This window comes from Rhinolophus ferrumequinum, chromosome 15, assembly GCF_004115265.2.
Source record: "Rhinolophus ferrumequinum isolate MPI-CBG mRhiFer1 chromosome 15, mRhiFer1_v1.p, whole genome shotgun sequence".
Lineage (NCBI taxonomy): Eukaryota > Metazoa > Chordata > Mammalia > Chiroptera > Rhinolophidae > Rhinolophus > Rhinolophus ferrumequinum.
In genome coordinates, this window is record NC_046298.1 from 43771754 (window position 1) to 43785796 (window position 14043).

The 14043-nt window shown below is 48.0% G+C and overlaps 2 protein-coding genes across 5 annotated transcripts in view; both read right to left on the reverse strand.

Annotated features, from left to right (window-relative positions):
* The window catches only part of CABP5 (calcium binding protein 5), a 29805-nt gene extending 19641 nt beyond the window's left edge, over positions 1 to 10164 (reverse strand). The window contains exons 1-6 of one of the 4 annotated variants that reach the window (XR_004425152.1): positions 9911 to 10164; positions 8401 to 8431; positions 7743 to 7886; positions 6700 to 6809; positions 3802 to 3949; positions 1696 to 1806 (exon numbers count right to left, since the gene is read on the reverse strand). Coding sequence is in view for 3 of the 4 variants with exons in the window: in XM_033128591.1 (XP_032984482.1) it covers positions 3728 to 3949; positions 6700 to 6809; positions 7743 to 7886; positions 8401 to 8431; positions 9911 to 9973 (570 nt within the window). In the remaining variant the exon portion in view is untranslated. Of the gene's footprint in view, positions 1 to 1478; positions 1807 to 3726; positions 3950 to 6699; positions 6810 to 7742; positions 7887 to 8400; positions 8432 to 9910 lie in introns of those variants that run through there. The other 3 variants (XM_033128593.1, XM_033128592.1, XM_033128591.1) reach the window with 3 other exon arrangements.
* Positions 10165 to 13379: 3215 nt separating this feature from the next.
* LIG1 (DNA ligase 1) overlaps positions 13380 to 14043 on the reverse strand; it is a 33884-nt gene continuing 33220 nt past the window's right edge. The window contains 2 exon segments of the mRNA XM_033128894.1: positions 13380 to 13560; positions 13696 to 13788. Of these exon segments, the coding sequence (XP_032984785.1) occupies positions 13474 to 13560; positions 13696 to 13788 (180 nt within the window). The 3' untranslated portion in view covers positions 13380 to 13473.

The following is a 14043-nucleotide window of genomic DNA, read 5'->3' on the forward strand; positions in this document are numbered from 1 at the left end:
AGGGGAGGAGGAGCGTATCTTTCCAGTTTCACAGCGCAGGTCAGTGTCAGGATGCGAGGGGTGGACCTGACCACCCATCTAATGGGTGGAATCTCCCCGAGCAGCCCAGGGCAGCAGATGGCACAGGGGCAGGGAGCTTCCAGGAATGGCTTCTCGGCAACCTGGCTGAGCCGAGGATTTGGAAGCTCCCCTTCTCTCTCTCTCTCCCTCCCTCCCTCCCTCTCTCTTTCCCTCTCTCTCTCTCTTTCCGTGATGACATTTTGTGGGGGATTAATTCCCTGGGGGATCAACTTGTCCTAAACCTTGATAATCCAGATTTGTGATTTAATTCAGAGGCCTGAGTATCTTACACAAGGAGAAGGAAGTAGGGGGCCAGAGGGGAAAAAAATAGACTGTGCTTACAGGAAATCAAGAAAAGGCCAGTAAGCTCACCGATGACTCTTTACTTAACCATTTCCAAGCCAGTCTTATCAAGAAGCCCGTGTGTAGGGGGCCAGCCCAGTGGCTCAGGTGGTTGGAGCTCGGTGCTCCTAATTCCGAAGGCGGCCGGTTCGATTCCCACATGGGCCAGTGGGCTCTCAACCACAAGGTTGCCGGTTCAACTCCTCAAGTCCCTCAAGGGATGGTGGGCTGCATCCCCTGCAACTAGCAACAGGCAACTGGACCTGGAGCTGAGCTGCGCCCTCCACAACTAAGACTGAAAGGACAACAACTTGAAGCTGGAAGCTCAACAATTTGAACTTGACTTGGAAAAAAGTCCTGGAAGTACACACTGTTCCCCAATAAAGTCCTGTTCCCCTTCCCCAATAAAAAGAAAAGAAAGAGAGAGAGAGAGAGAGAGAGAGAGAGAGAGAGAGAGAGAAAGAGAGAGAGAGAGAGAGAGAGAAAGAGAGAGAGAGAGAAAGAGAGAAAGAGAGAAAGAGAGAAAGAAAAACCAGAGTAGGATGGTAGTTACCAGGGAGAGAGATTGGGGAGATGATATTTAAAAAAAAAAAAAAAAAAAAAAAGAAGCCCGTGTGTAGCCCGGTGATGGGCACGCCTCCCTCTTATCCGAGAGAAAGAAACAGAGGGTCTGAAGCAGATGACGTGGGAGGGGGAAGGATACAGTAGTGCCCAATTTTTGGAGTCTAAGAGGAGAATAGATTATTTTAACCCAAGAGGAAGTTGTGGAAGAGACTGGCGGGTCATAGGAATTTAGGATTAGGTGAAGTCAAAAGATGTCATTAATCTTTGGGATTTTTGGAGCCGCAAGTGGACGCTAGTCCCGTTCACATTTCCTTATGTAGATTCTTCCGTCTTAATCTAGTTCTAGAGATGTGACCCCACCCCAACCCTTCCGGGCAAAGCTATCACTTTCAGTCTGTCAACTGGCCAGAATAACTCTCCAGAAAATCCACCAAAAGTGTGGTTTATTCAGGAAAAGAAAAATAAACGAGACCACCCCAGCAGCGTGTGAATGCACACTTCCACCGGCGCTCCAAATGGTCACACACGTGCAGAAAGCCCCTTCCCAGGAAGGCCTCTATATTGTCTTTGAATCCCCCCCACCCAAGAACATTACCACAAAGTTTAACAGGAAGTCAGGACTAGAGAGTTAACAAGGGGCCCAGCTCCACCCACAGTCCTCCCAGCTCTATGGTTAGTCATCTTAAGATGCCAGTTCACTTTTATCAAGTCTAACCTCAATCTACTCACCACCACCCTTAAGGGGATTTGGTCCTCTCTAAGTGCTTGATCCAGGTTGACTAGGTGGGGAGTAACTGGGGTTTCTAGAACCTTCTCAGCGAGACATCATCTTCACAAACTCTGCAAAGAAAAGTCCCTGGTGAGGCATCTATTCATAAGAGAAGCCGACATTACTTTTTTGAGCCTTTTCTATGTGTTGGAAACTACTAGTGGTCTTTGGGAAATTAATTGACCCCTCTACGCCTCGGTTTCTTCATCTACAAAATGGGGTTTTACCTTATATGGTTTTTAAGATGGTTGAACAATACAATGTCTGTAAGACACAGAAAGGGTTCAATAAACAGTAATTATGAGTATTTTCTTTCATATTCTCAACCCTTCCTGGTAGGGTAAGTACCATTTAACAGATAAGAAAACAGATCCGCGGGGTTGACCAACGTGCCTGAGGTCATGGGGGTGGTGAATGGCGAATTCACCACCTGGAATGAACACAGGTTGTACCTAACTTTGCTGGGCCTCAACCCCAGAAAAACTTGCTGGCCCCACCCAGGTCTTGAGGTTGGTCTGTCCTTTCCTTGCCTGTGGTGGGTCTGAGGCTCTGTCCCCTCAAAGGCCTCTCTCCTACCTCTTCCACATCTCCATTGAGGCCCACTGTACACCTGAGCATGACTAGATCCAGCAGGCAGCCAGCAAACATTTGATAGGTTGCAGCCATGCAACAAATATTAATTTAGGATTGAGGATTATAGAGCAGAGATGGCTTAGAGGAGATCCCTCACTGCCCCTGAGGATTTCACAGCCTAGGAGGCAAACACAACTCAACACAGCAAGGTCTGCTGTGACAACTTCCTTTGGAGAAGAATAGAAAAACCTGTAAGACTTCACAGCTGGGACTAAAACACCCAGCTAAGGATGAAGGGAAGCTTCTTAGCAGAGGTTGCATTGGTGTGAATTCCTGATGGATGGATAAGATTTGGAAAGTCACTGATGACATGGAAAAGGTGTGGTAAGTGGAAGGAACACCAGGGAGAAAGGAGCAGAAGTTGGAGAACACAGAGCAGGTACCAAGTGTGCACCAGAACCTAAAAATTCAGAGAGTGGTCGTAGAAGATACAACCCCTGGGGTGGGGGGTTGTTGGATTATGGATACACTTGAACATCAGACTAAGAATTTTGGACTTTGGTCTTTTAGACAGCAGTTAGATGTTGAGATTTTTGAACCAGAGAGCGTCACAATTCAAAATTGACATAGTCTATTTATTCCTCCCACAAAAATGATCTCCTCTCCCATCTGCAAAGGACTCCAATCTTTTTCATTTATCCAGTGACTCAACCTACATGTGTTGAGCTTAGGTAGGAACTGAGGATATAGTAATGAAAGATTCAGCCTGTGACCTCAGAAGGAAACAGGCTATAAACTAATGTAAGCTCTTGTAACGTCACGAGTCAGGATTACTGCAGAAACATGCACGGGTGTTATGGGATCACAGAAGAGGGACACTGGGCCTCTAAGAGAGGTGGGGGACACCTTCCAGCAGCATAACTCAGAGGCAGTGGAAAGAGGAAAGGGTGTTCCAGACAGAAACAGTGACATGAGCAAAGACAGGGAGGGGAGCTTCGTGCACGATTCCTGTTAGTTTTCTCCAAAACCATGGGGGAAAAGTGTCATCATTACCCCCATTTCACAGATGTGGAAACTGACACTTAAAACAAGTAAGCGACTAAGATAAGGCCACATAGTAAGAGACGACCCTGAAATTGAACCCCGTGAATCTGACCTCAGGGTTCCAGCTAATAATCAGTCCATTCTCCTTCTGATGGGACATTTTGTCCCTATGACAAAGGTGCACAGTGAACAAGGAAGGGATGGGGGAGGTAGAAATGAGTCCTGCCTGAGCATGCGTAAGAATCGGCTACTGGAAAAGGAGTAGCGAGGGGCAGAAGCAGGAGAGGTGGGAGACACTGAGCTCTCTGAAATAACATGGGGGAAGGAGGTGCAACAAAAACACTTGCAGAACCTGTCCCCCCCCACACACCAACCTCAAACTAGGGGAAGAGTGAGAAGGAATGGCCCGCTTTGGAAAATCACACAGGTGTTGGAGTTGGAAGCGTCACCTTCAAAGTCAACAGTGCCGTCTCCATTCACATCGGCCTCCTGGACAACTTCGGAGACCTCCCGGGGGCTGAGCTTCTCTCCCAGAAGCCTTTGCATGGCCTGCTGCAACTCTCCCAGGGTGATTTTCCCATCTCCGTTGGTGTCAAACTGATTAGAAACAGAATCGCAGACATTAGGGGCGCCGACCCTCTGCGCAGTTGAAAATCCATATATAACTTTTGACTCCCCTAAAACTTAACTACTAAATAGCCTACTGCTGATCAGAAGCCTTACCAATAACACAGTCAGTAACACATATTTTGTATGTTATATGTAATACATACTGTATTCTTACAAGAAAATAGGCTAGAGAAAAGAAAATGTTATAACAAAAATCCTAAGGCTCATCTGTGAGTTTTTTCAAATTGATGCAAATCTCCAAAAAAAAATCTTCCAATGTATTTGTTGGGAAAAAAAATCCACGTAGAAGTGGACCTTCACAGTTCAAGCCCATGTTATTCAAGGGTCAACCATATTAGCAGTGGTGATGACAATAATTAATAATAGCAGCAGTGTAAGGGGGCGGGGGGTTCACACAGTGTGAGGGATAGAAATGATAAACGTCTAAGTATTACTTTGTCTTGTGCACCTGAAACTAATTAAAAAAATAAAAAAATAAAAAATAATAGCAGCAGTGTGTATTGATCACTGGCTGCGATGCAAGAGCAAAGCTAAGAGCTTTTGCACATCATCCACGAGAATGTCAGCTCCAGAAGGCAGGTGATTTGACTGGTCCGTGCTCAGTGCTCAGAACCGTGCCTTCCACCTGATGGGCACTGGATAAATATTTGTTGAATTAGGAATTAGTGAACTACCGCCAAGCCTGTACACTGCACACCCTTAGCCAATCTACCAGAGCGTCTCGTATGTTTTACCTCCAAGACATATCGGGGCGCCAACTATCCTTCTCCAGCTATGCCGATGCCACAATCACCTCTTGTCTGGATTATCGCGACAGCCTGCTAATTGGTCTTTGGGCTGCCATCGTGGTCCACACATCAGGACTTCACACAATACTATTCTTTGTTTTTGTCTCATGTAATTGAAACAAATCAGACCTTGTCCCTCTCCCTTGCTTAAAATCCTCCAGGGGCTTCCTAACCCACCCCTTCGGCAGCTCTGAGACCTTGTTTATTTCACGCCACTGTCTCTCCAGCTCGTACCTCACCAAGTACCCAGGCTTTTGCTCTTCCTAGGATATGCCTTCCTGCCTCCCAGCGCTGGGACCTGCTGCTTCCTCATACGATTCCCCTAGAGCAGTGTGTCCAAAAGAAATACAGCGCCAGCGAGCCTCAGGGGTAATTGTAAAATTTCAAGTAGCCACATTAAATTTAAACAGCGAAAAGCAACAAGTGGAATTAATTTTTAATCATTTATTTTACTTCACCCAATATTTCCAAAATATCCTCACTTCAGCATGTAATCAATCGAAAAATGATTAATGAGCTATGTTACCTTCTTTTCAGGAAGACTGGCTTTCTTAAGATTTATCATTACCATACCGAGTACAGTAGTACCTCGGTTTTCTGTTGACAAACATTTCGGTTTACGAACGCCGTAAACCCAGAAGTAAATGCTTCAGTTTTCGAACACGCCTCGGAAGTCGAACATGTCACTCAGCTTCCGCTGAATACAAGATCCTGAGGCCTAGCTGTCGGCTGTTTTCGAACGTTTCAGAACTCGAACGGTCTTCTGGAACGGATTACGTTCGAAAACCGAGGTTCCACTGTACTTACTTATACTTGTATGAGCGTAGCCCAATTAGTGGCTAAACTCAGCATCCAAGGACACCTAAGCTAAGGATACTACACCTTCATCCAGGGTGTATTGTACACTGACAGCACTTCTCAATTCAGACACACACAAATGTTACCAGAGGTACTTGGTCTGTATTTGGGTTTCACAAAATTTGTACTTGACAAAGAAAACTCACATTCCCACGTTGTTCCAAATGAATGTTTTCCAACGATTGAATTGAGTATTCACTTTTCAATGGAAACAAACTGAAGTTATAGTCAACTGAATATTAATGGAAATTAAATGTATAACTTAAGTGAAATGAATCAAAATTCGATAAAATTAAAAAAAAACAGTTCCTCAGTCACACATGCCACATTTCAAGGGCTCGATAGCCACAAGTGGCCAGTGGCTACCGTCTTGGACGGAGCATTTCTGTGACCACAGGAAATTCTGTTGGACCCACCCCTTTGCCATTCTAGAAATTTATATGAAGCTGGGAGAGATGATCCCACAGCTAGTAGGGGGAGATCTCTCTGGGTTTTGGACCCGTGTTTGTCTGGATCCACTGTCTTTCCTTCCAAACACGATATTATTCTTTGATTTTGTCTCATATAACTGAAAGCTCTCGGAGTGAGGAAAGCATTTTATCAGGTAGTAGAAGTGAACTTCAGTAAACCCCCTACCCTCCCTGGATCTCATTTTTTAAGCATCTCTATAGCAAGTGGGTTAAACTACATGATCTCTCTGGGTCCCCTTCTTGGATCTCAGATTATTGGATTCCTTCTTCCTGTTACAGGCACGGAGCTTAGAGGTCCTAACATGGTTTGGAGATTACAGGACCCTGGATAAGATCTGTAATTTCCATGAGCCTCAGTTTCCTCATATGTATGATTAAGATAAATGACTGCTACTCTTATTTTTGAGGGTTACATTAGACAAAATAGGTAGAGGACCTTGTCCTTTGCAAGTGCTTGGAATATGTTATTTTCCTTCCCTATAAATTCCACCATAGCTAGAAAAAATTGGTTTGGATGGGTCCCGTTCATGGCTGATGAGTAATCACTGACCTCTGGGGTGTCCTGCAAACACCTCCAAGCGTTATGAAACTCTTAACTCACTTCCTTGAAGGCATCTCGCATCTCCTGGACACCGATCATCCCAGCCGTTTCTGCAAGCAACTTGGGGGTCATTAGCTCCACAAAATCATCAAAGTCTACACGGCCACCCACTGAGGAAGGAAGAGGCAGGTCTAGTCAGATTCCACATGACCACACCCTCCGGTACCTCACTTCACCTTTAAGATCCAGAAATAGATCTGCTCCCATCTCTCTGCCTCCTAAGAGCTTTCTCTCAAGTCCTCTTGTCCCTCTAATCTGAACAGGGGTGAATGGAGTGAGGCATAGTGGAAACAATTAACTGTCTGTGTGACGGAGCAAATCTCTTAATTGGTTCAGATCCATGTTCTCTCATCGGTAGTTGTGTAGAAGGAAGAGTATGAATGAAATGAACAGCAAAGTCTATTCCAGATATGAATACTATCATGACCTTGAATTCAACCTTGTTTACTCAGTAACATGCCCAGAAGCAAACCCAATAGCAATTGTATCCCAGCTCCCATCTCAAAATCAGCTTTGGTCACCACCTAAAAAAAAATCCATTCTCTTTGCAACACTATTCATCAACATTAGCTCCAAGTCTAAGTTTATTTCCAGCATCAAATGCAGTTCCAATCTTGTGCTCCACTGATGAATCTTATTGGTGATGATAATCAACAAATACTAAGCTTTTATGGAGGCTAAGCCTTTGCCTGTATTATCATCTTTATCCCTTCTATAATCCCACAAAATAAGGTATGATATCATCTTCACTTGACAAATGGGGAAACTGAGACTCAAGAGTGGGGGTTAACTCCACTTTTCAAAATGACCACAATTAGTAAATAAGAAAACTGGGAATTGAACTCAAATCTATCTTTAAAAGTCACTCTTTTAACCACTTCAACTGCTGCCTCCCTAGTATATTCTGAACTGTTTCCTTCTAGACTTCCAGCCCCTCTGACCCTCTTCCCTATCTCCAACTCTATTCTCAACCCTAGATCCTTCCCAATTCCACCCTTAGCCATCCCCTAACCCCAATCATCCCTCCCACCCACCGGCCTCACAGTTCATGCGGATCTGCTGGCCAAGTTCAGTCAGTTCCATCTCCGTGGGCATGTAACCCATTGTCCTCATGAGATTCCCCAAATCCTTACATGAGATGAACCCATCTCGGTCCTTGTCGAACTCAAGAAATGCCTCCCGGAGCTCTGAAAGTGAAGAGGGAAGAACTTTGGGGGAACTTGAAACAGTCAGTGAGGAAGAGCGGCATCCCTTGAAACCATCAACAAGGCACAGACTAGAGACTTTTCAAAGCAGAATACATTTTGAAAAACAAAAATTTCAATGGAGCGATGTATGAATGAAATATGTTAGCAAGAGCAATGATTCCTGAGACCACCAAATGATAGCACGGAAGTCCTTCCAATTCTTGGGTGAAGTTATAGGAAACTTTGAAACCATCAAAAGAAAAAACTAACATTCTAAAACTCATGTGTCGCTCCTGGGTCTCTGAGACACTTGGGGATGGGTATGCCTTCTAAACACTTTGGGAGGTACCGACACTGCCATGAGAAAGAGTTCCACAAAATCACAGTTAAGTGGAAAAAGAGAGCGAAGTACAATTTTCATCTGAGGGGACTGACACTGAAATGCACAAAGAGACAGAGAGCAGACAAGTGAGTGGATGGCGAAGTGGGGACATTTGGGGGGAGAAAGTGTTACCTTCAATCTCATCTTGTCCCAGTGGTCTTTCCTGGAGAGGAATGCAGGGGAGAGAGAATTTGGAGAGAAGGTCAGGTTCCAACATCCAATCTCAACACGTCCCCACATTTTCCCAAGCTACTCCTCACCCCTTCTTGTTTCTTCTCTCATTCTTGCTTCCCTCTACCCATCTCTTCTTCCTTCCATCTCCTGACTCTCATTTCACAGCTGTTTGCTTCTCTCCCTCTTCCTCACCCCTCTCATTTCCTCTCTCCCATCTTTGAATCTTGACATCCATCCCATTGTGTGGGAAGTGGTCTTATAGGCCATGGAACTGATCTCCAGAGGAAGAAAGGGAGACTCACAATCACAGCTAATGTGTTCAGAATGCTGACTCGGTGCCAGGCAGCCTCCGCAATCATTTCATTTAAATTTCAGAACCGCTCTGTGAGGCCAATCCACATATCATTCCCAACTTATTTAAGAGGAAACTGAGGGACAGAGAGGTTAAGGAACCTGCCCAAGGTCACACAGCTCCTAAGTGACGTTAAATCGCTCCCCCGAGGCTGTACAGCAAGCCAGGCCCAGGGAACACTGGGATTTGAATTCAGGGCTCCGGACTCCCAGGTCAGAATTCTTTCTATTACACCCCAACGACTTTTCCCACCCGCCTCCATCCTTTCTGCCAAGAGTTAGAATCCCTTTGTGAGGGACCAGTGTCCAGTGGCATCCAGGATGATGGGTGCCAGCATGACCGATGCCTAAAACCTTCAAGAATTTCCAGTTATTGTTGCCTCCACCCACTCCTGCATATGCCTGAAGGGTCAGGCTTGGCTACAAGGCACATCACCTGGGAAATTCCACCAACCTCTGGTCCCTTTCACCCCTTATCTGCCTTTATCCTTGGAACCTTTCCCCTAGCTTATTATTCCCTTCACCCTAAATCCCCTCCCTCCCTTATTTATTTTATTTTATTGGGGGGGATGATCTAAAGCCTAACAATTAAACGCATGCCCACTGAAATCAAACAGAACTGGCTCTGCCACTTACTAATTGCACAAGCTTAAAGCAAGTCACTTCATGACTCAGAGCCTGTTTCCACATCTGTAAAATGGGAATGAAAGTATTACCACCCTTACAAGTTCTGACAATTAAATGACATCAGGAATGCAAACCCTTTACACAGGGCTGGGCACAGAGCAGTGACTTAATAAGTGGCAGCTAGTGTCATCATCATCACGACTATAGGTGTCCACAGAAAACAAATCATGATGCCCGTCAATAATGACGTCATCCCAGTTTTCCTTTTTTTCTCCCCTTCACCTCCCCCATTTTGCTCCTGACTTCCAATTTCACCCTCACCCATTTCACTGACCCACGTCCTCACCATGTCCCTTGGAATTCTACCTTCTCAGCTCGTGCCCTCCCCACCTGTCCCCCTTGTTGCATTGCACCCGTCATGCCCCTTCTTTTCCCACATCCCAGCTCCCTTTGCCCTGCCCGCCATCCTTCCCACTGTCCCCAACCTCACCTTCTGTTTCTCAGCGATGCCTTTTCTCAAGAAGATGCAGGCAGGGCCCACGGGGAACTGCATGGAGGGGCAGGGCAGAGCTCACCAGGCACCGGTCTCAAGCTGGCCCCCCTCCTTCCCGTCCCCTTGGTGACTCAGCCTCCTTCTCTTCTCTATCACTTCTTTGCCAACTCTTCCTGCCTCTCAGCCTCTCCCTTGGTGCTCGTGTCATGGAGCTGTGACAGCTGGGTTGGAAATCTCCACTGGGGTTGGAGAGGGATCAGAGCGCTTCCTGCCTCCCCATCTGGTTTGAGTGGGACGGGAGGGGGAGCTGGTTTCCGGCTCTGACCTTTTTTATCCCCAGAATGGAATTGGATAGTTTCAAAAGTGGGGCTTCGAGCCCAGGGCACGTTGAGTGCTCGCTCGAAGCCTGGCCTCTGCTGGCCCTTGGGCGTGTGAAGATGGAGCGGGCACGGCCCCTGACCTCCAGGAGCTTTTGCGTAAGACAGGAGCGCGTGCCCAGGAGCAGGACACGGGACCTCCGAGACAACCTGACTTCAGGAAGGAAGACGGCAGGGAGGTTAAGGAAGTGGTATTTGTTCTTCCTTGCTCATCTCTTCCTACTTCAGGGAGAGGAGCAAGACAGGCGTCCATGCGGGTGCGGGGGTAGGGGAGGGTGAGAAGTCATGTGATATCCGAGCCCAAGGAGGCGATGAGGGTGTCCACACTGGGGGCTGGTTGGGGAGGGGACTGGGGACCATCAGTTTGGGGAGCCCGATTTCAAAAAGCGGTGGTGGAGTGAGGCAGGAGTCCCACAGAGAGGGGCCGCTCGGCTCACCGTGGGGGCCTGGGAAGGTGAGGGTGAACCCGTGGATGTGACAGCATGAGCTCAGTGAGGAGGGCATCCCTACGTAGGTGTGGTCGCCTAGGGTGGGGGTTTGTCCTGAAGACGCCCACTCACGGAGGCAGCATGCATAGGGTGCTGAAGCCAGATCAGGGCGAGAAAGGCGTCCCCACAGGGGTGCGATGACAACGCAGGAGGGAGATTGCTTATCTGTGGGGAGTATATTAAGGACAACGGGCATCAGGGCTGTCACTGTTGGAAAAGGGAGTGAATATAAAAGGGACAAAGTCGAATGAGCTCTGTGGTGTTGGGCTGGAACTGGAGGCACGGGTGTGTCACCATGGACTTCGGTATAGAGAGAGGGATAAAAACGAACACAGCTGTCACTGCCTGTGCAGGGACACGTGACCGTCCGTGGTCCAGCTCTCCAAGAGGACACAGAAGCTGTGAGACCCTGATACAATGAGCACCCCTCGCATCCAGATCTTGACTTCTAAATACCATTCTCCGGAGAAAAAGAACCAAGACTCCTAGGAGAACTGCTGGTTCCATGTCTGGAACAGGACAAGTGTAAGATGAGCCTAGAACACCCTGTGGTGCCATAAAGCAAACGTGCTCAAAGAGCGATGGGGACATGTCAGAAGGACACAGAGGTCAACTTGAAGTGCCACTGGCCATATCAGGGACCACATTTGAAAATCAAAATAAATAATAACAAATTACATAGGACAGGAAACCAGGAGTCCATACACACATAAAGGGAAAAGTCTGGTAATATTTGCATGGCTCAAAGTACAGTACCTCCTTTATACTAATTTCAAAGGAGTCACTTTATAGTGGGGAGGAAACCAGGCAGTAACTCTTTCTCAAATGATTAAAATGAACACGAGTAATGCGACAAATCAAACTTATGCACTTTGATTCATATGCAATTATGAATTATTGCTCCTGCAAACCTCCTTCTTGCGTACTTTGCCCGGAGCCAGGTCCAAGCATCATTTCCCTTGATGGCTTTCGACAATCGTTATAAAGAAAAGGATTTCACCAAGGGGATAGTCTGTGCTCCCGGCAACACCAGGGTCATCTCTGCAGAATCCGTGTACTCCAGCCATCAGCGTGACCTTTCACTCCCAGGCCTTCCTGTGTCACCTCCCTGCCTGGAGATAAGGTATCACATCCTTGCAGGGGCCCACGAGGATCTCAAGTCACTATAGTTAGTGGCAAAAGGTAGGGCCTTCTGCAGACCGCTGTGCTCAGACTCTGGTCCTCCATTTCCTAGGCAGTGACTTATATTCCTGTGCTTCATCTGGTAAATGGGATAACAAAAATACCCACATGGGGCTGTCATGAGGGTCCTTTGTGAATGAGGACGTCCTTGCCCCGCCCTGGCAGAGGGGACATGGTAGCCATGGCTGCTTGGGGAGGTGTGTTTGCAGGGGCCCTGCAGGGCTGTGGGAAGAGCGTGTCCCAGGCCCAGCTTTCATCAGGAGACCCAGTTCCACACCTAAGGGAACCACGGGGATTCCCAGACATGCAATATTTAACATCTAATCAAACGAGTATTGTTTTGCCTTAAACATATTATTTGAACTTCATAAATATGGAAGCACATTAATTTGCCAGTCCTCTAAGGCAGAGCTCTTTCAGTTAGGAAAGCTTTTAGCTGAGAAACACAAGCCATTTTAACAGTGGCATAATCACCCTTCCCTTCCACCCCCATGACAAGCCCAGTTAGCCAACTGCTGCCCTTGGTTCACTGGTTAAAGGTTTGTCAGGGCTACTTTGTCTGTGACTCTCCAGGCTTGGTTCTCATGATCACAAGCTGGCAGCCCCAGCTCCAACCATCATATCCATAGTCGGGGCAGGAAGAAGGGAAGGGCTGCCACCACCAAGTCTCCTTTTTGATCGGGAAAAATAGTACCAACCACATGACAGGCACCGCGCTAGGGGCTGGGGAATATAAGGATGAACAAGACACATCGGCCACTGCCTGCCCCTCAGGGGCAGGTCCGGAACACTTCTGGGGATTCTGAGGTCAGGCCTCGCCACCAGTTGGTGGGGGGCAGAGCTGGGAGTCTCACACAAGTCGCTGCGCTGTCTCCCAAGAGCATGGAGCCTGAACCCGACAGCTGTGGGGCTGGAGCCAGACTGCTGCGTCAGACCCCTGGCGCTGGCACCCCCAGCTGCGGCCGGGGTGAGCCCCTGCCGTCCTGGGCTGTGACAGTGCCTATCTGGTTAGGTCGTGGGGAGGTTACATGAATGCATGTACATACGAAGTTGAGACTGCCACCATCCAACAGCCACCACACATGGGGCTACTGAAGAGAAATTTAACTAAAAATAAATGGAATAGCGGGTTCTCAGTCACCGGCCACATTTCACATACTTGCCAGCCCCAGGGGCTCGTGGCTGTCACGCTGCACAGAGCGGAGGTGGAACATTCCATCACTGCAGAAAGTTCTGTTGGAAAGCGCTGCTTTCAGCAGTTCCTGGCACACTGCCACACGCTACCAAAGTGGGAGCTATGAGAGAGGAGCCCAGAGCCCGCACGGACCCTTGACGCTGAGCAGGTGATCAATAATTATTTATTGAAAAACATAACCAGATGAATCCCAGGCCCCCGCTGAAACGAACCACACACACACACACACACACACACACACACACACACACACGTGACCGCACACCGGATGTGCTTAGCCTTGGCGGCGCCCTCTTGAGTCCCCCGGGAGGGCGGGGCCTAGTAGAAAAACCCTCCGGGTCGGAGTCGGAGTCTGCACTGTGCTGCTTCTGAATCTGACTTTGCTTCCTGTACAAGATAGGCCACCTGAGAGGGGAGGGGGGAGTCAGAATCCCGGGGCTGCCCACCCCACCGCTCCATGCCAATCCACCTCTCCAGGGAGCGGGTCCGGCCATGCAAGCTGCCCCTGGGTGAGCCCTCCCCCGCTTCCGAGGGCCGCACCTGGGCACTGGTGGTGGCCTCCTCCGGCTTCTTGTCCTCACGGATGCGAATAAACCGAGGAAAGCGAAGGGAGATCCCCTTCTCACTGTCCACCTGGGGGGGGGGGGAATGATAGGACCGCAGTCCTCCCGTCAACGTGCCCCTGCTCCCGTACCTCTGGCCTGTTTCCACAGTGGGGCTAAGCGATGGGTTGTTGTGTAGGTTGGTGCAAAAGTCATTGCTGTTTTTGCAATTGTTTCTAACCTTTTAAACAGCAATGACTTTTGCGCCAACCTAATAAATAGGCAATAAAGAGCTTGGGACCGTCCCTGGTGCATAAGTGCTTAAGACATGCCAGCTGCGATAGCT